Here is a 24,259-nt window from a genome sequence, read left to right as displayed (position 1 = left end):
TAATTTATAGTTGTATGAATTATTTAGTATACAGTTAACTATTTAGTATAAAGTACAATTAAGATTGGTGTTAAGGAATCCTAGATTGGACTATAACCAATTCCACATTGTTAAAAATAAATCAGGATATTTGGTGAAAGGCACAATAAATAGATTACAGCTGCCCAAAGTTACCTTGAGGTAAAATGGGCGGCCTATAAATTTCATAAATAAATAAATATCCCTGGCCAGCTATCAGTACTTCACATTGCCAAGGGGGTGTGAATGGTTGTTAAGCAGCCTTCCCACACAAGTGTTGTCTGCTAACTGGTGCAACAGAAACTCTTCGGTTGTTTTAGGTTACTGTGTTCATGTTATTGACACAACATCCTTTAATAGATGGTATTGATGGCAGCAACAGGTTCAACATTGCATATTGCACTACTTTGCGTGCTTTAGGGATTGTCCTTTCTAGGCATGTTGATGTGAGGTCCCAAGTTTTCTACTTGCCCTGGGAAAGTATGTGTTCCTGAACTCAAATATTCTATATATCTTAACAAGCAAGGGATTCTGTAATCTTTGCCCACTAAATGAACAAGTTGAAGTGCCCAAGGAAGGGAGGGGTTCTGAAGCAAGTTGTAAAACTAACCTAGTTTTGTGACAGTCACCCCTGGCAACTGTCTCAATGCACATCAACATGGGACCATATGTACATATTTTCTTGAAAAAAGATAAAGGACAAATGTGTAAAGGGACAAATATGAAAGAGATTCATAAGGATTTAAATGGTAATTGTTTATAACTTTACAAAGGCAAATTCAAGAGCAAAGCCAAGGAAAAAAACTTACAAAAATGCATATTTCAACTTTCTGAAATAAAGGGCACACATGGTCACTGTAACAGGCTGAAATGCCCTGCCAGAAGGTGTATCTAATGATCATAAATTTTCACCACTCTCTTCTAATTTCAAGAATTCTGCCAGTGATCTGTCTCAAAGGTTGATTTAGCAGTCATTGAAAATAAATAAGAACTTTACTTTTATACCAGTAAAGCAATCAATTAAAAATCACTCCTACCTGATTATATATGTTTTTCCACCCACACCGTTTCAGGCTCCCATTTAATTTTCACATAACATGGCTCCTTTGTCCTTTGCACCTGTGTCACAGAGTGCAATTTCAGACAGCATAACGCTGAGGATAAACATTTTTTTAAAAAAATGCCCATCACCTAATACTTCTATAGGCCTCTATATTCCATTCTCTCATTGGAATACAGAAGATCTCTACTTTTCTTGCTTGCAGAAAATATATTTTTCTAATTAACATACACAGTAAGGGAAGCATCTCTTCTCCCACCTCTACATCAGTAAAAATTAGGGTTATGAAAAATTGGCGCCTCCTTAAATCCCACACTCGGTCCTGTAACCTTCTTTGCCCACATCAAACATGGCAGCTCAAGCATTCTTATTACTATAGGGGAGGAGCCTGTCCCAACAACGACAAAGAGGATGCCTTTCCGTGTTGCTCGTTGCCCAAAGAAAGCGTGGTGGCTTTTCCGCCTTTTTGAATGCCAGTACTAAACATGGAACCCCCAACATTCTTTTCCGTTCCTTGCCATCCGAAATCACAACCGTTTTCTCGGAGTTACGGACACTGCAGCTCTTTATTGCCCCCCGCCCACCAAGCTAGGCCCACCTTTCCTCCGCCGTCGCATTAGTAACCAGGCCCTGAAGAAGCAGCCCGAATCAAAAATGGCGCCGCAGCGAACCCGCCATCCACCTGCCCACAAGGAACACGCCGCTTCTGCGCCTCCCTCTTCTTCTTGCCCACAGAAAAGATGGGGGAGGAGCGGGGGTGGAGCATCCTGTTAACTTCCATCGGGGTTGGATTGGAGGGTGGGGGGGAGCGACTGTCGCCAGAGGTCAACGCTTCCTCGCGGCGACCCCTTGAGTAGTTTCTCGGGGGGGGGGGGAGAAGAGGGCAGACGTTAGCCTCCCTGTCGCCGTCCGTCGAAGGATCTGCCCTTCACTAAAATGTCGGCGCCGATAAGTTGTGAGTACTGTAGACGTTGGGAACGGGGGGGACGGGGGTGCGGCGGACTGAGCGGACAGACCCCGCGCCTGTAGTTAGCCCACCGGGCAGGAGGCGAGCAGCAAAGGGAAGGCAGGGCGCCTGGGTTGAGTTAGGGAGAGAGTTTACAGAGTCATAACGCCTGGAGCCCGGATTCCGGGTTCCCCAAAAGTGCCTGTGCGAGAGGCTACGATCCCTGCAAGCTACTTCTATTCCCAGAGCACCGTAGGGAACAGCAAGGAGATCGTGGTCTATAGAAACTGGGTTAGGATCCATCAATATCTCCTCCTCCTCCTCCCTCCCCCCCCCCAATTCTGTCCGAGTCTAGACAAAAGTTGGACTTCAACCGGCTGGGAAATCTAGAGCTGGCCAAGTTAGCTGGAGGTTAGGCGAACGGCAGCCCAGGAGATCTGGAGGGCTTTTATGGGGACAGGGATGGTCCAAAAACTCTTTTCCGGCATTTTCAGCTTAGACGAAAGATGCGGAGGGTCTTTTGTTTGCAGTCAAGAAGAAAAGGTGAATTTTCTTCGGATAGAGGTGTGGGGTGGTCACGATCCTGGAAGTTGGTTTGCAAGCCCGAATCAAAAATGATTTTTTATCTTGCCCATACAACTCAAGGTGAGGAATGTACCTAAACGGTCTTCCTCCTCCTCTTTTCTCTCATAACAACAACCTTGTGAGGTGGGTTGGGCTGAGAGAGCAGAGGGAGGGGACTGGCCCAAAGTAACCCAGCCAGTTTTTCATGCTTCTCCTGGTTTCTAGGCCATCATTGGTTTAAACTGGCTCAGGTTTTTTTCTCCCCCTGGGTTAAGGACAAAAAAAGCATTGGCCAGAGTTTCTCAACCTTGGCAGCTTGAAAATGTGTGGGCTTCAAATCCCAGACATGGGATTTAGGGGAGTTGAAGTCCACACAGGCAAGAATTTCTGGGAGTTGAAGTCCACAAATCTTACCAAGGTTGAGAGCCATTGGCATAAGCATCAGCAGCAAAGGTGAAGTGCAGAAGTTCCAAAGGGAGACTGAGGCTTTTTTTGAATTCTCAAAAAAAGGCATACATGGTCTGACTTTGTTCTTTTCTCAAATATTTTTTAATATTGCTTCAGCTTGGAAAAGAAAGCAGATTGCCACCTCAACAGGCCGCTCAAGGAAGAGCAGTATGTTTGGGCAAAATTAATATTCCATGTGTATTTTGATGCTATTTAAAAATTTTGTCCCCTTTCAGTTATTTTTCCCTTCCTTCAATTTACATTACTGGAAGACAGCAAAGATTGCACTTCATTCATTATTCTCTTTCTTGTGCATCTGTTAGAAGGTTGTGGTTGGTGTAAAGGTGAACATCCTGAATAGGAAATAAGACTTCAGGCTTCAGCTTTTCAAAGAAAAAGAGCTGCTTGGTGTAGGATAAGAAAAAGTTTGTTGAACCTCTGGGCACTTTCAGGGCAAGGATTTTCTTCCTGCTTCAGTCTTGTAAGAACAAATCTGCACAATGTTGTGGGTGCCCAAAAAACTTGGAACCCTTAATTCCATTCAAGAAAGTGAGCAATTGAAACGTAATAAGTTTTTATCCTATATCACATCCCTCTGTGGTCCTGCTTCTGTAGAAAAATTTAGTTTTCTACCAACGCCCCATTATACCAAGAGTTTTCTGAAGCAACTCATCTACCATAGCCAGGAACAAATAAACCCTGGAGATTTCCCACGTCTATGTTTAATACTATCTGCTAGTGCAGGAAATCTAATGGCATTGACAAGAATTGAGATGTTTCCCCCCCAAAAAACCCCGTTGACTTGTTTCCATTGTTTGGAAATAAAAGCATTAACCTCTGCCTTACCTGAATTAAACCATCCTGAATTAGTACACATTGCAGCACGAGAAGGCACTCTCGGATTAACCCAACAATTCCATATGCAGAGCTTTTTACAGTATTTTTCCTGGGTTTTTCAATGAATTACTTTCAATTGTTTTTTTATGCAGATACTTTTTAGAAGTTGTTTAATGGTTCGGGTGATGGGTTTACAGGTAGACCTCAACTTAAGGCCAGTTGTTTTAACGATTGTTTGAAATTATGACAATTTTAGAATGGATGCCTTACAGCCTGTAAAGCACCACTGGCCATCATAAAATCCTTTCCCTCCCCCCCCAGGTCACATGGCAACATTTCCAGTGCTTGGCAACTGGTTCACATTTAAAATTGGCTGCAGTATTCTGAAGTCACGTGACTGTGATTTGCAACAGTTTCTGGCAAAAAAAAATCCCATTTGTGAGAATGGATTTATTTAACAACCACTACAAAATCAGCACAAAAAAAATAAGCTTCAGTCCCACAGATGTGTCAACTTACGACAGGAATGACGTACGACGGAAATTCTGTTCCCAATCTTGATAATAGGTCAGGGGCCACCTGTACACTGGGAAGAGGGGGCTGTCTTTATTGGGGATTTGAACTCAACAGCTTGAGAACCCCTTCAGCTCTAATTCTCTTCTTACTGCTCTCTAGAAGTACGTTGGGTAGATGGAGAGCCATGGTGAAGCATGGCCAGAGGGCCAACATTCCCAGGAGGCTCCAGGAGGCGTTCGGACGGCCCCTGGAACTGAGGAAGAATGCGCCGTTCTCTACTCGGATACTGAGGACGACCCCTCATTCTTGACGGTCAATGGAGCAGGCCCCCGAGCCCCATTCCATTGCTCCGAATGTGACAAGAGCTTCCGCTACCGTTCGGACCTGCGCCGCCATTTTGCCCGACACACCGAACTGAAGCCTTTCCAGTGCCCTCACTGTGTCAAGAGCTTCAAGCATTCTTTCAACTTGGTGAACCACATCCGGAGCCACACCGGGGAGCGTCCCTACCGCTGCACCATGTGCCCCAAAGGCTTCCGGGACTCTACGGGACTTCTTCACCACCAGGTGGTCCACACTGGAGAGAAGCCGTACTGCTGTCATATCTGTGAGCTCCGTTTCTCCTCCCGTAGCAGTTTGGGCCGCCACCTCAAGCGCCAGCACCGGGCGTCTCCTGCCACTGCAGCCCCTCAAGCGCCTACCCCGCGTTGCCTGGCCTGCGGCAAAGAGCAGAGTCCCTTGGGACACCTTTGTGCTGCCGGCCGAGGCCGGGCCGCCCCTTTCGGTTGTGGGGCCTGCGGGCGTCACTTCCAGTTAGCCTCTGAACTTCGCCGCCATTGGCTGGCTCATACTGACATCAAACCCTTTAAATGTCCGGATTGTGAGAGAGACTTCAACGCTGCGTCCCTCTTGGAACGCCATAAGCTCACTCATGCCAAGGACAGGCCCCTACCGTGCCAACTTTGCTCCAAGAAAGCTCAGAAGAGGGATGGGAGGGTGCCGGAACTGAATGGCGTGGAGGAACAGCCGAAAGGAGGTGAGCGGGGGCAGGAGGAGACTGAGCGTCACAGCAGAGGCTGTCCATCCTGCCACTCTCCTGAAACTCGCCCGCCGGACACGCTGTACCAGTGTGAGTGTGGAACATTTTTTGCCAACAGCAACACCCTTGCCGCTCACCTGACTGCCCACGGAGGCGAGCCCTCTTTCACCTGTGGCATATGTGGCCAGCCTTTCGTGAACTTGCAGGCCCTGGAGGAGCACCAGCTGAGCCACGCTGTGTCCACAGCACCACTACCAGGCCCGGGCAGCGAGCTAGAACGCCACCTGTTGCCCCAGCTGGATCTCCGGACATTCCCGACTCAGCCCGGCAAGAAACTCTACAAGTGCAGCGAATGTGAGAAATTCTTCCGCAGTCCCCGAGACCTGGACCGTCATGTGTTGGTACACACCGGTGAGAAACCCTACCAGTGCACTGAATGCGGCAAGTTCTTCCGGCATGAATGTTACCTGAAAAGGCACCGTCTCTTGCACAGCGGTGAGCGTCCTTTCAAGTGCACTGTCTGCCACAAGGGGTTCATCACCCTGAGCAACCTCTCCCGCCATCTCAAGCTGCACCGAGGGATTGACTAGGAGGGCTATCCTGATCTGCTGAGAATAACCCTCCTTCCCCAGCACCCCATTTCTTCTACCTCCGTCCCCCAGTGGCAGCCACAGATGTTCCCGTTTTGGAGGTAGACTTCTGCCTGACGTTCCCGAACTCTGCCTGCCCCTCACCCTCCTTCTTGGTTCAGTACTTTAGGGCAAGGACTTGAAAGGAATTTTTTTTAAATATAATATAAATATAATTATATTATTATATTATATTATATTATTTACACAATGTTCCACTACTGTTAATAGAATACATTGCACATGCTTGGCAAATATATAAGGTTTCGATATGTCGGGTAGAGAGGAATATCTCCCTGTCTATTGACCTGATCGGTTCCAGAAAGTTCTTGATTTCAGAACAGGAATACTCAGAGCCACGCAAAGAAGTTATGACAGGAAAAACCCCTTGGCTAAGTGTCTGACCCAGGGGTGGGCAACCTCGGCTCTTTTAAAAGAGCCGAGGTTGCCCACCCCTGGTCTAACCTCTGAAGGCGCTTTTATGTGGGTGAGCTTAACAATGCTGAAATTACTTCGGCCAATAATCCTGGAGAGCTTGGGGTGGGGGCAGAGCCATTTTTTCTGTCTCTCCTTCCAGAGAGTGAGGAAACTTTGCTGGATATTTAAAGAGGCAGAGTACTACTTCACCCTTGAGTATTTCCCAATCACTTTAGTACTGGGGTCTTGTACTAAAAGGCAGCACAATTGGCCAAATTTAAAAAAAAAAGAAGATAAATGTGCACAAATCTAACTTGCATTGTTCTTTACTTCGTATAGTTTTCTTTCTTCTTCCTTTTGCCCTTCTGTTCGTGAATTGATAGGACTACAGTTAGATGGACTTCCTGTCCCTAAAGGTAGAGAAACCTTATGCCTCTCATAATAACCGTTATCCCCAAAGGTTAAATGAGGGTAAGATGTTTATGACATAACTGTACACATTGTAATTTATTGGGAATCTCCAAAAAGGTTCAACTTGATTTAGAGAAGCCCACTAATACTAGATTTGAGAACTTTTTACTTCACGGTATATATGCTACAAAAGGGATATTAAGTATTGAAAAATAATTCACACCATTGATTAAAAAAAAATCACAAAACTTGACAGCCTGTTTCTTCCACCCTCCCCTCCAAATGTTAGCCTTTTATATTTATTTTATTTATCTCCTTTTTCCTACAGCTCCCACCAGCATTTCTAGCACACGCTGTCCAAATTTTCTTCCCAACAATAGTTTTATGAGGGAATTTGGGGCTGTTTGAGGAGGGTGAATTCTGTTTCCTATTTTTAATCTTGCTATATGACATGTTTTCTCCAATTTATCAGCCAGAAGAATGTTCATTTGGGTCACCTCTGCTATTCCTTTCTGAAAACTGTGTAAAGGCCAAACAAATGCCTTTGCTTTGGTGTGAAGTTTCAAGGCAGAGAAACTTAGTATTTAATGGAAGACAATGTTTAACAAAATAATTTAAAGAGTATTTGTCATTTTAATGGTAATATTGAGGAGCTGGTATATTTCTCCTTCATGGTTGGCTATAGGAAGGGTGAAATTTTGAGTTGGCCTAGGCTTATGTATAATTTCCAAATGATATTTAAAACTGCTAAAAAAATTTAGGTGCCTAGTAGCATCTCATAAAGATTAAGATCTCCTGGGAGCAAGGATAGCTCACATTTACTTACATAGGCAACAGAGAACAAACTAAAAAGCAAGGCGTATTATCTAAACCAGGGATGTATAGCCTGGGTAACTTTTAAGATGTTTGGACTTCAGTTCCAAGAATTCCCCAGCTAGCATGGCTGGTTGGGAATTCTGGGAGTTGAAGTTGAAGTGGCCAAGGTTGGACACCCCTGCTCTAAACAAGAAATTAGAACACAGTGAAGAGTTGTATGTTCCTGTACCCTACATGAAAACCTAACACTGGGTTGGCTTTGGTCTAGACCAGGGGTAGGCAACCTCTGCTCATGGACTTCAACTCCCAGAATTCCTGAGCCAGCCATGCTGAGGGGAAAGGGAGAGGTTTCCAAGCTGAGCCATGCTGACTCAGGAATTCTTTGAAGTCCGTGAGTCAATAAAAGAGCCGAGGTTGCCTACCCCTGCTCTATACTCTTGCCTGTCTGCTGCCATTTTTAGGACTTCCTGGCTGTGCAAACTCATTCCCTACGAATTCTAGATTCTGATGGAGTAGCCCTTTCCCATCCCAATATGGAGTTGTTTGCTGACCAACAACTGAGTCTTCTGGGGGGTTTTTTCCTCTTTTTTAAGTCCTTGTTAGGTCCTTGAACATCTAATAAACTTATGTACCTGACCAAAATCCAGTTCCTTATCTTCTGTGGAATGTAAGCCTTGCACCTGGGCATTTCTGTATTACTTTATTGAAAGAATAATTGCACATGTGGGTATTTCTTATGTTTTGGAAACATAGCCTGTCCAGTTTGTCTGGCCAAGGGACCTACTTTACCTGTCCTCTGCTTGAACCCTTAGCTACTTCAACCTTGGTTTCAAGATAATTAACCACGCGTGCACGCGCACGAGAGAGGAAAAAAAATATCCATCAGTAGTACCTGGGCAGTGCAAGAAGCCAGCACCTAGGTTAGCTGGTTGAAATATTTTCCCATATGGCAGGCAGTATTGTATTTCTGCTAATTTACCATTATATTAAACCTGCATCGTATACCTATGGATTAACATTTGCAGTTTTTATGTAGCTATCTTTTTTTTTCTCTTGATGTCATTCTGGGCATAAGGCTCAAGTGACAGCATGTTTATACACAGCAATGAACTCACCTTGTGTTTGAATGATCTGCTTAGATCAGTGTTTTTCAACCACTGTTCCGCGGCACACTAGTGTGCCGCGAGATGCTGCCTGGTGTGCCGTGGGGAAAATTGAAAAGTAATTATAAAATACTTTCTTTGTGTTTATTTGATTCCTATTCAAGAGAATTACTTTATATATAGTCAATATAGGCACAGAGTTAAAATTTTTAACATTTTCTAATGGTGGAGTGCCTCGTGATTTTTTTCATGAAACAAGTGTGCCTTTGCCCAAAAAAGGTTGAAAAACACTGGCTTAGATTACCCTAAACTCTAGCCATGGTTTAGAATACACCCTTGAAACAGAGAGAGTAAGTGGCCCAAGGTCGCCTAGCAGGCTTTGTGCCCAAGGCAGGATTAGAACACCTAATCACTTGTTTTCTAATCGCTACACCAAACTGCCTCTCCCAGTCCCGACGTACAGGTGAGAAAATTGAGCTGAAACCGTAACAGAGAAATATTTCAGAAACATTGCCAGTAAAAACAGGTTGGAGCACCAGTTCGGTGTAGTGGTAAAGGCACCAAGTTTGAAACCAGGAGACTGTGAATTGTAGTCCCACCTCAGGCACAATGTCATGGCTCCGATAGATGAGACCAGTTAAAAGAACTTCCAAGGCAATTTATTTGGCTACATAGTATCGGCATGAACAAAGGTGAACCCAAGATTGAAATCCCCTCCCCTCAGGTTACAGTGTTGCAAAATGGAAGTTCCCACCCCAGCAAGGTGTCATATAAATCACATTATCCAATTAAAATAAATTGTGCTTCTAATGGAAACCCCAGCCCGCCAAAATGCAGTCAGCAACGACCTTGGTTCCCATAGAACAGTGTATTGTTTTGACTTAAGTTAAAAACACCCTCCTCCCAATTACGTGGCAACCGAAAACCAAGGGTAAAATGGCTTCAGCCAAATTTGTTCGCAGTGTTGACTCACAAAGCAAGCGGGGCAACCTAGGGCCAAGTCACACGCTCACAGCCTGAATGAGAAGGAGGCAAGGGCAAGCCACTTCCAAAACTTGCCAAGAGTAAGGTTGGGACTATCGTAGTTCAGGCAGTTGCCAGGAATCAGCAATGATGTGGAGACACCTAACAATCCAGTTTGACAGAGCAGCAGAGATTACTAACTCTCTTTAGGTCTGGACCAGTGTTTCTCAACCCTGACAACCTTAAGAAATATGAATTTAATGCAGACTGGGGAATTCTGGGAGTTGGGAGTCCACGTGTCTTAAAGGTTGAGAAACCCTAGTCTGGACTCTTGTCTCTTACAAGGCTCCATGATAATATGAAACTACTGGATATGTTGTGACAAGGAAGAAGAAATAAAGGGAAATGTAGAAGAAGGGGACGACAGAGAATGAGGTGGCTGGGTGGAGTCACTGAAGCAGGAGGCGTGAGCTTAAATGGACTCCAGAAGATGGTAGAGGACAGGAAGGCCTGGAGGAACGTTGTCCATGGGGTCGTGATGGGTCAGACACGACTTCACAACTAACAACAACAAATATGTCAACAGCTGCCTTTTTTGCTGGCTCAGGAATTCTGGGAGTTGCAAGTCCATTGGTTGTAGAGTTGCTATAGTTTGCCATTCCTGGTCTAGAGGAGCAATGCTTTTGTCTCATTTATTACCCGGCTTTTGCATATAAAAGGGAGGGGAACAAGCCAAAGATTCACAAAATTCATTTGAGGTAGTCCTCAACACACAATCATTCATTCAGTGATCGTTTGAAGTACCGCAGCACTGAAAAAAAGTGACTTATTTTTTTATTTATTTATTTATTTTTGGGACTTATATGCCGCCCTATCTCCCGAAGGACTCAGGGCGGCTAACAACAATAAAAACAACAATACAAAAGTTAAAAGAAATTAAATAAACAGCCCCAATAAATAAGTTATGACTGTTTTTCACACTTGCAACCGTCGCAGCATCCCCATGGTTGTGTGATTACAAAATCAGGTGCTTGGCCACTGGTTGCAGTATCCCGGGATCATGTGATCACCTTTTGTGACCTTCGGACAATCTGAGTCAATGAGGAAGCCGGATTGATTTAGCAAACATGTTACTGACATAATAGCTGCAGTGATTCACTTAACATCATGATGGCAGGAAAGGTTGTAAAATAGGGAGAACTCACTTTGCAAACATCTTGCTTAGCAACAGAAATTTTGGGCCCAGCTGTGGTTGTAAGTCCAGTCTTGTGTAATGTGTAGCTAGCTATGCACAGGCATAAATTGAATGTTTCTCAATTAAAAGCAAATTAGCAACTGTTCAAAGTTACAATGGCTCTGAAAAATAGCTCACAACTGGTCCTCGCACATAAAATCAACACTTAAAATCAACCAGCATCCTCCTGGACACGTGATCAAAATTCAGGCACTTAGTAACGTGTGTATTTACAACAATTGCAGTGTCCTTGGCTTCCAACAAGCAAAATCAATGGGGGGAAGCTGGATTCACTTAATGATGGCACGAGTAACCACTGCTGTGATTTGCTTAACTGTGGCCAAAAAAAAAGTCATAAAATTGGGTGCAATTCACTTAAGAACCATCTTGCTTAGCAACAAAAATTCTGGTCCCAGAATGGTGCTCGTAAGTCAAGGACTACCTGTATCGGAATTCCTAGCCTGATAGTACATTGATGGGAATTTTTTTTTAAATTCCATTTATATCCCGCCCTTCTCCGAAGACTCAGGGCGGCTTACAAGCTTAGCAGTAGCCTTCATCCTATGTGTATGCCTGCTTATTAGGGCTTTCATACACCCCCCAAGCGGCATTATTACAAAGTCAGCTTAATTGCCCCCAACAATCTGGGTCCTCATTTTACCTACCTCGGAAGGATGGAAGGCTGAGTCAACCTTGAGCCTGGTGGGATGCGAACCTGCACTAATTGCAGGCAGCTGGTGTTACTTAAGAAGGCATTAGCCCACTGCTCCACCAAGGCTCTTAATTTTAATTCCAACACACCGCCAGGCTGGGGAAAGATTTACTAAACATCCCCAATTGGTAGTAGCTGAAGTCTGAAGCATTTAACTCATAGCATTACATCAACAATTTTGGAGGAAATGTCTCTTTGGAACATTTTCACTGAAAAATAGCAGCTTTCAGATCTGCTGCAGTGTTTATGATTTATAAAAGATGCTTTCTTGCTGGTGCAGTCTCTTAAGGGGGTGGATTTGCCATCTCTGGTTTGACATCGACAATATAAAAAAATTGAATCCAGCACTATCTACGCCTAACAAATGTGTTGTTCCATTCCTGTTTCTTCTCTTTTCTGACTGGAATTGACCATGAACAAAAGTAAAGAAATAATGCAAAGTCTACTAAAAGGCCATTGAAGGATAGGGACTGTGACAACACAACCAAGATAGTGACTGTGACAACACAATTACAGCCCTGTTCTTTTTTTTTTTACATGATATAAATGCATGGCTTTGATAGTGCAGTTGTGGCTGCCATCTTGATTTTTGACTACCTACATTGACCCTACATGTTAGGATTGTTGTAAGGTTAGGAAAGCTCCATCTTGGGCTAGAGCAGGGGTAGGGAACTTTGGCTTTTTTATGATTCATGGACTTCAACTCCCAGAATTCCTGAGTCACCTGAGTCATAAAAGAGCTGAGGTTGCCAACACCTGGCTAGAGATTAGGTTTTGAAGGAGAAAGAAAGACTTTTCAATAGACTACTGCAACGCTCTCTACATGGGGCTGCCCTCGAGGACCACTCGGAGGCTTCAGCTGGTGCAGAATCCAGCCGCGCGAGTTGTGATGGGGGTCTCCTGATACTCCCATGTAACGCCTCTTCTCCGCGAGCTGCATTGGCTTCCAGTTGCCTTCCGGGTGAGATTCAAGGTGCTGGTGATGACCTATAAAGCCCTAAATGGCATGGGTCCAGATTATCTTAGGGAGCACCTGCTGCCAACATCAACTTCCCATCGTCCTGTGCGTTCCCACAGGGAGGGCCTCCTCAGGGTCCCGCTGGTCAGGGAGTGCCGGCGGGCGATCCCCAGGGGGAAAGCGTTCTCGGTGGGCGCGCCTGCCCTATGGAATCAACTGCCTGTGGAACTCCAGATCGCCCCCGACCTTCGCTCGTTTTGCCAGGTCCTAAAAACCTGGCTATTTGAGTTAGCCGGCCTGGACTGAGTGATGTTAAGGTTTTAAATTTTAAATTTTAAAGTCTTTTGGGGCTATTAATTTTATTTTATTTTAATTTGTACATTGCACTGTTTTAATTTGCCCTGTAAACCGCCCTGAGTCCCTCGGGAAAAGGGCGGTATATAAATCTAAATAAATAAATAATTTTTAGCTGCTTCAGGTAACACAGCTCTGTTTGTACACACAAGAAAATACTATGGGTGGGTTCATACAGTCCACAAGGCTAAAATGTGGTCAACTTGTTTGTGACCTAATGGGTTGTGAAAACACGGCTGATGGCAAATCATGATTAAGGTAACCCTGACTTGGTGTGTTCTGAAGGTTGTATTGATGTGGTTTGAAGCTTCCCCCCATAGCAACAGTAACTATGGCACCCACAAATGCTGTGTGCCTGATCTCACAGCTGGACCAAACTTCACCTTGGTTACAAGCATAATTTCTCCGGAGGTTTACAGTATAGACACATTAGAAAAACATAAGCAACTGAAAGAGGCAGAAGAAAGAGTCTCCTGTGTTGTTAACAATCTTCTCTCCATCATGGTGCTCTAGATACAAAGAGGTTCTTTTAGCCCGCCAAGTCGCTGCACCTTTTGGTCTGCACCATTTGCTGTGGGGACAGCCAGTATAGTTTGTAAATCATGATTTTGGGCTTCATATGTATGAAGCTGAACCACTTATGGCTTAATCAGTAAACTGCAATTCGGTAAAACCAATTGTTGAAGGAAAAGTCTTCATCATGGTTCAGTCCAAGCCGGGAATAAACAACGTGGCGACTGCTTTAGAAAGAAGGTTGCAGTGCATTGAAGAGGAGAGCCAGACAGAAAGATGGCTCTGGAAGCAAAGAGAGAGAGCACATGTAGGGAGTGGGTTTTTATACCCTCTGGGGCTCTTGAGGTTGTTTCCTGTTCCTGTTTGGGGCTTTCCATTTCCTGTGTCATGTATTTTGACCTGTGTCCCTTTGGCATCTGGGGGTTAATCCTAATGTCCTGTCTTAGAGTTTGGGTGGGGTATATAGATTTTAGGTGCCTTTCTCTTCTTCTAGCTTCAACCTTTACATCTGCATTTCTACAGAGCTGGTTTCTGCTTGGGGGAGGGAGACTTGGGGCTATTAAGAAAACTGGGCATGCTTTTCTGCCTCTTTAAGATCCTTTAAGGAAATATATTTTTCTGCCCTTTTAATATTTCCTTCTCTGGGGTGTGTGTGTGTGTGTGTGTGTGTGACTTTCCACATAGTCAACACTCAAAGTCATTCTGTAACACTTTTGACTCTCCCCAAAATAAATCTCAATTCGATTTCTCTCTTTGTGTGTGCCTTCAAGACAACGTTTTGATTCCTGATGACTGCCTAGACAAGTCTCTACAGTTTTATGGGCAACATTTCAGAAGGGGGTTTGTCCTTGCCCACTTCTTAGGGCTGAAAGAGAGTGACTGGCCCAAGGTCATTCAGCTGGCTTCATGGATTCTTGGTGTCTAGCCTGGTATGTGTAGCGTATTTATCATCTCGCCTTGTCTTCTGGGAGATAAGCTGTACAGACCATTTCAGATAATCTCCTATCTTGATTTCAGCAAGATAGAGAAAGCCAGTTTGGCCCTGTGTTGTTAAGGTGTTGTCCTAGAAACCAGGAGACCATGAGAAAAACTGGCTGAGTAACTTTGAGCCCAACTCACTACACAGGATTCTTTTTGTTAGGAAGATAAGGAAAATCTAAACGGAAAAGGTGGGTCTTCACAAACGCTCCATTATTTTCTTCTTTATTAAATATATTCATAGCTTTAGTCCTTTAATGAATTAAAATGCCAAAGATTCGCTACTACAGCCACTGCCTTAAGTCACTGCCCACCATGGTCATCACTTCTGGTCCATTCGTAAAATGGATCAGTCATGTGACCTTTTTTGATGTAATTACATGAATCACCCCAGTTGTTCAGCAAATCCACAGTTGTTGAGTGAACACCAAAGTCAATAAGCGAACCAATAGCTTGCTATGAGTGGGGTTTTGCCGAAAACTGGAAATATATTTGGGCTTTCAGCAAAACCATCCTAAAACACAGTCATATGATGGCAGGATGGTGCAAATGGCTGTAAATGCAGCCCAATTGCTGAATGTACAAAGTGCAATCATGTGATCACTGGGGGTGTGGGGGAAGAACCATCAGAATTTCAGATCTGGGTTGTAAACACTTGTCCAGGTAGATCCATTGGAACTTTGATGGTTGTCAAGGACAACCTGTACTCTGTTCCTACCAGGGGTAGACAACCTTGGCTCTTTTATGACTCGTGGACTTCAACTCCCAGAGTTCCTGAGCCAGCATGGCTCAGCTTGGAAACCTTTACCTTTCCCCTCAGCATGGCTGGCCCAGGAATTCTGGGAGTTGAAGTCCACAAGTCATAAAAGAGCCAAGGTTGCCTACCCCTGCCTGTCCCATGTGTTTAAGGGAACACTAATGAAGAAATCTTTGCTAGTTATGTCTACAGCAGAAAATTGGGGATGATTCTCGCTGCATTCTTGTGTAGAGACACAAACACCCCAGGCAGCAGATGGAGGAAGTGGCCAGCCTGTGCCCTCCATTTCCCATCCATCTGTTCATATGTAAAATGGACTAGGATTTTGCATGTACCCGCTGCGTTTTTGGACTCCTCATTTCTTCCACGAAGCACCTTCTGTTGATACGCAGGAAGTGGGACATGCATTAAACCGCCCAATTATTGAAATTGCCACCCAGGATTTGTCTTATATTGACCATCTGACCAAGTGTGAATCGTAATAGTAATCGTAATCATAATTGAGTCCTGGGAAGGACTCAACTGCGACATTTTCTGCCTGTTTTCTGGAAATCTCAGGTCCTGAATTTGGAAACTTTACCAGGCGCTCATCTACACCCTCTGATCGGCTTGATAATTCCATTTGGGGTTGTCGTCTCCATTTAAAGTCCTGCAGGAGACACAAAGGCAAAAGTGGGACTGACAGAAATCAGAGGGACACGAGATTGGATGAGACAGCTTTTAATATGGAGCTGTCAGCTCCAAGGTGTGGGGTTTCTCAGAAGCTCTTAGCAACTTCACAGAAAAAAGTCAAGGACCTCTGACTCCATAATTAATTGCTTTGAATGAGAATGTTCAAACAGTGTCTGAAACTAGGTGCATTAACCCTTCCCCCCCTTTTAAAATTTCCTATTAGTTTTCTTTTGGGACAATAATTCTATGTAATTCCCATGGTGCTGCCACGCAATTTAAAATCTTCTAAAAATAGGGAGGATTTTGGGAGTTTTTAACCCGTAGGTCCTGAAGAAGATTCATCTGAACTACCAGATACAGCTAATCTCCATTTCAAAATTTTTGCTGGTTTCTCCCTTGAAGAAAAAGGAATTTTGTTTTCTTCTTCTGCATTAGAACTTTCCAATGTTTTTTTCTCACCCCTCTGGTCCTATCTGGTTATGAAGATTGTTTTTTCCCCCAAGGCTGTTGCCACACAACACACATAAATCAGAGCTTCTGCCTGATTTGTAATATGTTCACATTTCTCTTACAGCTTGGCACAGCACTGACTAACCTACGATGAAAATTTTTTATTGATTGATTAGATTTGTATCCCGCCTTTACTACTACTTCATACGGTAGGTAACTCAAGATGGTGAACATGCACAGTACTCACAAATGAAGGTAAATATACAGGATAATGTCGCAGGACCCAATCTGGGTCAGTCACCAGGACAAGAGGTTTAATTTTCTGAGCTTTCAGACATGCTCTGGAGCCCTTCCTGAGGGAACTTCTCTCTGTCAGAATGTGTGCTTTGGGCTATTCTATTTTATTCTATTTTATAGTGAACCTCTGGTCCTGGTGACCAACCCAGATTGAATCTTACATACATAATACTGCCTCCTATTATCCCCATAACAACAACCCTGTGAGGTGTGTTGGATTGAGAGTGAATGACTGGCCCAGTATCACCCAGCTGGCTGTCATGCCTACAGTGGGACTACAAATCACTGGATATTACTGGGCATTGTTTACAAGCAAGCTTTCAGGACAGAGAGGAGCTGAAGACCCTTAAATGTTTCCCAAATCAACAGTACATTGGAGAAAGCAAAGCAATACCAATGTGGCATCTGCCTCAAATATTTTTCAAGGGAGGATTCCAACTAGTGGAAGTGACTCTGGTACCCAGTAAACCTTGTCAACTCTTGTATTAATGAGTTCTCATGTTGGAGATAAAGACAACAAAAGAATTAATGTTTTAAAGAAGTTTCATCTTGAGTTCTAACGAAAGCAGGATATGAGGCATGTTTCATACAAGCAGGGCTTTTTTTGTCATAGAACGCTCAGAACGGAGTTCCGGCACCTTTTTTAGATGGAACCTTGTAGGGTAGGCAAGGCGGGTTGTATGACATGTGTGAGTTCCGGCACCTTTTTCTTTTACAAAAAAAGCACTGCATACAAGAATGCCTGGGCTTACAATAATCTCCATTAAGAAAAATCCTAAGTAATATTATATGACACCTTAAAATGTTAACGCATCTATTCTATTTAAACGCCGATATGTGTCGGATGGATAAAATTCTATCCAATTGTCTACTACTCTATGCATTCCTATTTAGGAAGCAGTCTTTGGACTCATGGAAAGTAGTAACCAGATGGGCTAGACTAGAATGTGTTTAGGTTTCTCTGATTGGACACTTTCCAACGAGATCTGATTGGACAACTTTTGACATCCTTCGGGTCGATTGGTGAAGACGACCAGGCGTTTTTACAGGTTAGCAAGAGAGAGAGAGAGAGAGAGGGGGGGGCGGAGTAGGAGTAGACTAGTCTCGTTCGGAGTTCTCACTCTGGTCCGACCCCAGACTATATTAACTTCCTGGCACGGCGTCCTTTCGTTGTTATCGACGTGGTGGTCTGGTTGTGAAGATGTCTGGTCGCGGGAAAGGAGGGAAAGGCTTAGGGAAGGGAGGCGCTAAGAGGCACCGTAAGGTCCTTCGCGACAACATTCAGGGCATCACGAAGCCCGCCATTCGCCGCTTGGCTCGCCGTGGGGGAGTGAAACGTATCTCCGGGCTCATCTACGAAGAGACCCGAGGCGTCTTAAAGGTCTTCTTGGAGAACGTTATCCGGGATGCGGTTACCTACACCGAACATGCCAAGCGAAAGACGGTGACTGCCATGGACGTCGTTTATGCTTTGAAACGCCAGGGCCGCACCTTGTATGGTTTTGGTGGCTAGGAAGCTACATTTCCACTGCTGACCAAGCAACCCAAAGGCCCTTTTCAGGGCCACCCACGCAGTCAATTTAAAGAGCTGTTTTCATTTGGCCAAAAAAAAAAAAACCAAACCCAAAACCCAGCGTTAACTAGTATAAACTTATTCTGATCGACAATGTTAGTAAATAATTAACTGAGCAAATGAAGCTGCTTTTATTTCGCATCGAGTCCTTGACGTTTGTGAAAACGGGCTGATTAAGGTTTTATTATTTTGAAAAGTGTATTTATTCAAGGCATGTTTTTGTCTTTTCCGGAAAGACTGATTTGGTTCTCTCTCAACGGGAGGCGTGAAATGGCGAACCTTTCGCCATCTTTTTATCACGTTTATCGGGGGACAAAAGAGGGGGGGAGATGTAAATTTAAGACGCGCCTACAAAGGAGTCAGTACTGCAGCGCGGCAAATTCAGATCTTGTTCATTGAATCGTAGATTATGTGAGAAATTTGACACGAGATGGCAGCAGAGGACAAGGATTACCGATTGCCCCTCCCCCCCCAAAAAAAGCCCCTCATGAAACGACATGAAAAGACTTACAATATACTCCACAACTGATCGAACGCTTGATAGTGGAGAAATTCTGATCTCTAGGTACATTTCCATCCTTCCGAGATCAGTAAAATGAGGACCCAGATTGTTGGGGGCATACTCCGACTCTAAATTACTTGGAGATACATGAGTCTAAGTGCTATTGCTGTATTAGAATATCTCCAGGGAATAGATATGGCTTGGAATAATAAGTATTCAAGTCCAAATACTCATTTATATCCTCAATTACCACCAGTGATTGAGTTTTCCGTTCGCTTCTGGTATTCTGCATTTTTGAAGCTAACCATCTGGATTTTTTGCACAGGGGAAAAATTAATAAATTTGCCTATTTCAAAAAACTTTTTCTCTTCAAGGGAAAAAAAAGGTGAGGGCAGGAAAAATAAAGCAAGGGACTCCTTATTTCTCTCACAATTAGTTTCAGAGGGGTTATTATGGTTAGGGTTCTTCACACAAGCGGTTAATAGTAGAGCTTACTTATCCCACCAAAGCACTAAGATACCTTGTGGATTCAAAGGCTGCAGCATAACATCTACAGTCAAGATAAGATCCTTGATTCAGAAACACATCAAATAAAATGAAGGCAATAACTGAGGCAGGAGGGTCCCTTGTCCTCAAAATGGGCTCCATTGCTGAAATTGTCCTGCTTCTAGCATCACTTTTCCACATGAACACTTAAATGTAGGTGGTGTCTGTTATTGTTATCTTTTAGATAATAATGCAGATGATTTAAACTTAAATACTCTGTCCAAAGTTTTTTTTTAGTAACACAAATGTTCTCCAAATTGGTAAAATAATACAGGTAGTCTTTGACTTACAACCATTTGTTTAGTGACCGTTTGCAGTTATGGCACCCAAAAAAGGGACATGACAAATTTTAGATAAGATAAGCTTTATTGTCATTTTTTTTTACTGTGGGCACAACGGCATACATCAAAAATGAAATTTAGTTGCCCTCTCTCAAAGTGGAACACATACATGACACACATCTAAACATACTATATACAACATATATACGGGAGAAGGGTGGTATATAAGTCTAAATAATAAATAATAAATAAATAAACATATGTATAGACCCACACCCCTACATATACATAACAAATAAATATTAAATTCTGTCCATCTTGAATATAGTATGTATGGTAGTTGCAGTGTCCCAGGGTCATGTGATCACCTTTTGTGACCTTCTAACAAGCAAAATCAATGGGGAAGCCAGAATCACTTTACAACCATGTTACTAATTTAGTTACAGTGATTCATTTAACAACGGTGGCAGGAAAAGTTGTAAAATGAGGACAAACTAACTTAACAACTCTTTCTTAGCAAGATAAATTTTAGGCTCAGTTGTGGTTGTAAGTTGAGGAGTAACTGTATGGCATAACCATAACCAATACAGAAGAATATTTGTAGCTCAGGGTTGAAACGAAGGGTCCTTGGTGCATTCTAAGCTTGGCTATTTATTTTCTTGCAGATGTTACATTATCCAATCTAGGTAACATCCTCAGTGACTAGTCATTTGCATGAAGAGTGAAAATGGTGAACATGTGAATACGTATACATACACAAAGCATGAGGACACAATGAAATATAAAGAGGGTTGGGAAACCAAGGACAAAATCATGTCCAGAACCACAAAGAGAAATCAAACCGAAAGAAAAAGTCTCATCTGAACTGAGATCAATTGCTATTAAAATTTGGGCAGGTCAGTGCATTGATCATTTATATCAGCACTGAAAAAGATATAGTTCTTTTTCTACACGGGTCTATTTTTTCCATGTTCCTTATAGTGATGTGGGCTTAAATCACATGTTTTATAATGTGCAGGCAGTCAGAAATATGATTAGGTGCCCCCTTTTGAATGGCAAATATGAGCATTTGGCATTCACTCAAGTGGAATCTGTGATAGTTCAGTAGATTTAATGTTAGGATGATGCGACCTAATACCAGCTAAAGCTCCAGAAATAAAGGAAAGAAGAAAAGTGGTACAATGAGAATGTGCTTGGCTCCATTATTTAGAAATATTTGATGACACCCATGCATCCTTCATACTTGTTTTGGATTTTAGAATTGCACTTTGCATACAGTGTCCAGTTTGGGACACCAATATGAAACTATTTGGAATATGTTCAGACAAGGGCACCAGGGAAGATTAGGAGACCAGGAAACAGATCCTTTAAGCAGAGGTCGGTTGGTTTATATACCATTTTAAAAGGACAATAATGATGAAGGATGGGATGTAACATTTCCAAGCAATTACAGAGCCACAGGTAAAGTTGACAGAATTTGTTCTTCATCATTTCAGAGGGTAGAATGAAGAATAATCAAGGAGGTTCAATTCATGGCATAAATGATCAATTACTATCCTAATATTCTATTATTATTCTACTTTTAGCGATTGGATATTATGTTGCTGCTACTACTTTTCTGAATAGTGACATACTTTGAATAAAATACATAGACGGAGTGTTTATTAAACACCAGCGATGGTTTTCTCCATATTATGTCACTGGAATTTTATAGGAATCAATACACACTTATCCAGGGGCCATCCACAACATATTCTTCAGGTCATCGTTCATTCCGCCAAATTTTGGATTTAAAGTTAGGATTTTCCCCCCCCATTAAACAACAGCAGGGAGAATGAGAAATGCAGGAAAGGAGCCATTTAAAGACCTTAAAGCTTTTGAAGCTGCCCCGAGCCACTCACTCCTTGCCAGAAACGATGCTCGACGGCGTCCGACAGACAAGCAAACTTCTGCGGCCGGCCCGAGGAACCGGACATTCGGGGCGATCGACGCCGTCAAAGAAAGAAGGAAGGAAGGAAGGAAGGAAGGCAAACCCGGCTTTTTCCTGGGAAGAATCAAAGTAAAAGTCCCCAATCGGAAGCGTTTTCCCAGCGAAGTGGCCTCACGCCGACTCCAAAGCGAATGAACGAATGTGTTACTTGGGACAGTTCAAGCGGCTTCTCCAGCCCAGCGGCCGTCCGGGGAGAGGCGCTTTCCTCCCCACGCCGGCCCGGAGTGCCCCGAGAGCGGCCCGGCCCCCTTCCCCAGCCCCGCACTCCCGAGACGAGGCCGGAATTTAGGCCAAAACACCCAACGTCTCCTGGCCGGGGACGCGCCGAGCCGAGAGCCGCTCGGCTTCCGCCCGCTTTTCTCCCGCCCGCCGCCCGGCCTCGGCCGAGCGCCGCCCCCGAGCGAAAGGCCGGCTCCCCCCGCCCCGTTTGCCCCGGCCCCGGCCGCGCCCCGCCGCCCCGCCGCCCCTCGGGGGAGGCTTTGGGGGCCCCCAAGAAACACAAAGTGGCCGCCGGCGGAGCCGCGTCTGGCTGGCGGAGAGCGGCGCCCGCCAACGCACCAATCAGGGCGCAGCTCCGCCCCTATAAATAGCAGGCAGCTCCGGCGCGGCGGGTCAGACTTGACTTTTCGGCTGCCGGAGACTCTGCGCCCGTTGCCCGCCGACGCAAAGGAAGCCGAGAGACCCCGAGGAGAGCATGTCCGAGACGGCGCCCGAAGCCCCCGCGGCCGCTGCGCCGGCAGCCAAGGCGCCGGCCAAGAAGGCCAAGAAACCCGCGGGCGCCGCCAAGCCGCGCAAGGCTTCCGGGCCCAGCGTCACCGAGCTGCTGACCAAGGCGGTGGCCGCCTCGAAGGAGCGCAACGGGGTGTCCCTGGCGGCGCTGAAGAAGGCCCTGGCGGCGGCCGGCTACGACGTGGAGAAGAACAACAGCCGCATCAAGCTGGGCCTGAAGAGCCTGGTGGGCAAAGGCACGCTGGTGCAGACCAAGGGCACGGGCGCCTCGGGCTCCTTCAAGCTCAACAAGAAGCAGCAGGAAGGCAAGGACAAGGCGGCCAAGAAGAAGCCGGCCGTCAAGAGCAAGAAGCCCGCCGCCAAGAAGCCGGCCGCCGCCGCCGCCAAGAAGGCGCTCAAGAAGCCCGCCGCCAAGAAGAGCCCCAAGAAGGCCGTCAAGAAGTCGGCCGCGGGACCCAAGAAGGCGGCCAAGAGCCCCAAGAAGGCCAAGCCCGTCAAGCCGACGAAGGCGGCCAAGAGTCCCGCCAAAGCCAAGACGAAAGCGGCTAAACCCAAGACTCCCAAAGCGAAGGTGGCCAAGCCCAAGAAGGGGGCGGCCAAGAAGAAGTAGAGGCGCTTCTTTTGACTTTCGATCCCAAAGGCTCTTTTAAGAGCCACCCACTTTTTCTATTGAAAAGGGCTGACCTCATTTGAGACCCTGGAAAATATATACTGTTCAAAAAAAAATAAAGGGAACACAAGACATCCTACTATAAAGGGAACACAAGACATCCTACTATTAAATACTGTACATTTTGGTGTTTTAAAGTCTTCCCTTTATTTTTTTGAGCAGTATATAACACACACACACACACACACGATGTATGCTAAACTTCAGCCAAGCACCTCCCTCGTAGAACCGTATAAGCCATTTCCTTTTCAGGGTTTCCCTGCCCTAACTGTCCCCCAGACCGTTGGCTGAGGGAGGGGGGGTGGCAACGAGAGCGCCACAAGGGTAGTGCAAGGTTGACTCAGCCTTCCATCCTTCCGAGGTAGGTAAAATGAGGACCCAGATTGTTGGGGGCAATTAAGCTGACTTTGTAATAATGCCGCTTGGGGGCCCCTGAAAGCTCTAATAAGCAGGCATATACATAGGATGAAGGCTACTGCTAAGCTTGTAAGCCGCCCTGAGTCTTCGGAGAAGGGCGGGATATAAATGGAATTAAAATAAAAAAAATAAAATAGTCCCCCGTGTATATCACCATTAAGCGACACTGTAGTACCAAAGCAGCTGCAGGGACTTTATTCTAAATGACCAGGCTCTTTTAAAGTGAAAGCGTGGGTGGCTCTTAAAAGAGCCTTTGGGGTATAACGAAGCCTCCGAGTCGAGGTGAACGATTTAGGCTCTCTCGCCGCGGATACGGCGAGCCAACTGGATGTCTTTGGGCATGATGGTGACTCGCTTGGCGTGGATGGCGCAGAGATTAGTATCCTCAAATAGACCCACCAAATAAGCCTCGCTGGCCTCCTGAAGGGCCATCACGGCCGAGCTCTGGAAACGCAGGTCGGTCTTGAAGTCCTGAGCAATTTCACGCACCAAGCGCTGAAAAGGGAGCTTACGAATCAACAGCTCGGTGGACTTTTGGTAGCGCCGGATCTCTCGGAGAGCCACAGTGCCAGGACGGTAACGGTGAGGTTTTTTCACGCCTCCGGTGGCGGGAGCGCTTTTGCGAGCTGCTTTCGTAGCAAGCTGCTTCCTTGGTGCTTTGCCACCGGTGGACTTCCGAGCTGTCTGCTTGGTTCTGGCCATCCTCCAAACAAAGGAAAGCTCACTCGCTTAAAAAGTTCGGGTGAATGAATTTGGCGGCTGAGCTGGTGGGTATTTATAGGCAGCGTCCCTTCGTTTTATTGGCTGAGAGTGAAGTCATTAACCCTGTTTGAATTTCCCGGGCTCTGCCGTGATTGGAC

General features: G+C 45.0%; 4 protein-coding genes across 7 annotated transcripts; 3 read left to right on the top strand and 1 right to left on the bottom strand.

Annotated features, from left to right (window-relative positions):
• The first annotated feature begins 1,885 nt into the window (after positions 1-1,885).
• On the top strand, positions 1,886-7,132 carry FIZ1 (FLT3 interacting zinc finger 1). 4 transcript variants are annotated; one of them, XR_014494346.1, is made up of 3 exons: positions 1,886-2,033; positions 4,548-6,452; positions 6,501-7,132. XR_014494346.1 is itself a non-coding variant. In XM_083379170.1 (2 exons), the coding sequence occupies exon 2, from the start codon at positions 4,563-4,565 to the stop codon at positions 6,015-6,017; it is 1,455 nt and encodes a 484-aa protein (XP_083235296.1). In that variant the 5' UTR covers positions 1,886-2,033; positions 4,548-4,562; the 3' UTR covers positions 6,018-7,132. The 4 variants fall into 4 exon arrangements, 3 of the variants coding, with proteins under 3 accessions (XP_083235296.1, XP_083235298.1, XP_083235297.1); XM_083379170.1 differs by having other exon boundaries at positions 4,548-7,132; XM_083379172.1 differs by lacking the exon at positions 1,886-2,033 and adding an exon at positions 2,249-2,567 and having other exon boundaries at positions 4,548-7,132.
• Positions 7,133-17,892: 10,760 nt separating this feature from the next.
• Positions 17,893-18,271, top strand: LOC310648405 (histone H4; the record flags this gene model as incomplete). The annotated part of the gene is made up of 1 exon (XM_083376223.1): positions 17,893-18,271. The coding sequence occupies one exon, from the start codon at positions 17,893-17,895 to the stop codon at positions 18,202-18,204; it is 312 nt and encodes a 103-aa protein (XP_083232349.1). The 3' UTR covers positions 18,205-18,271.
• A 3,952-nt stretch (positions 18,272-22,223) lies between these two features.
• On the top strand, positions 22,224-22,951 carry LOC310650260 (histone H1.10-like). Its single transcript, XM_083379104.1, has one exon. The coding sequence runs from the start codon at positions 22,278-22,280 to the stop codon at positions 22,920-22,922; it is 645 nt and encodes a 214-aa protein (XP_083235230.1). The 5' UTR covers positions 22,224-22,277; the 3' UTR covers positions 22,923-22,951.
• A 739-nt stretch (positions 22,952-23,690) lies between these two features.
• LOC310650229 (histone H3.2) lies at positions 23,691-24,101 on the bottom strand (the record flags this gene model as incomplete). The annotated part of the gene is made up of 1 exon (XM_083379062.1): positions 23,691-24,101. The coding sequence occupies one exon, from the start codon at positions 24,099-24,101 to the stop codon at positions 23,691-23,693; it is 411 nt and encodes a 136-aa protein (XP_083235188.1).
• Positions 24,102-24,259: the final 158 nt, after the last annotated feature.

This window comes from Vipera ursinii (genome assembly GCF_947247035.1).
Source record: "Vipera ursinii genome assembly, chromosome: Z".
Lineage (NCBI taxonomy): Eukaryota > Metazoa > Chordata > Lepidosauria > Squamata > Viperidae > Vipera > Vipera ursinii.
Note: the sequence above shows the minus strand (reverse complement) of the source record. Positions and strands in the feature narration are given on the sequence as shown.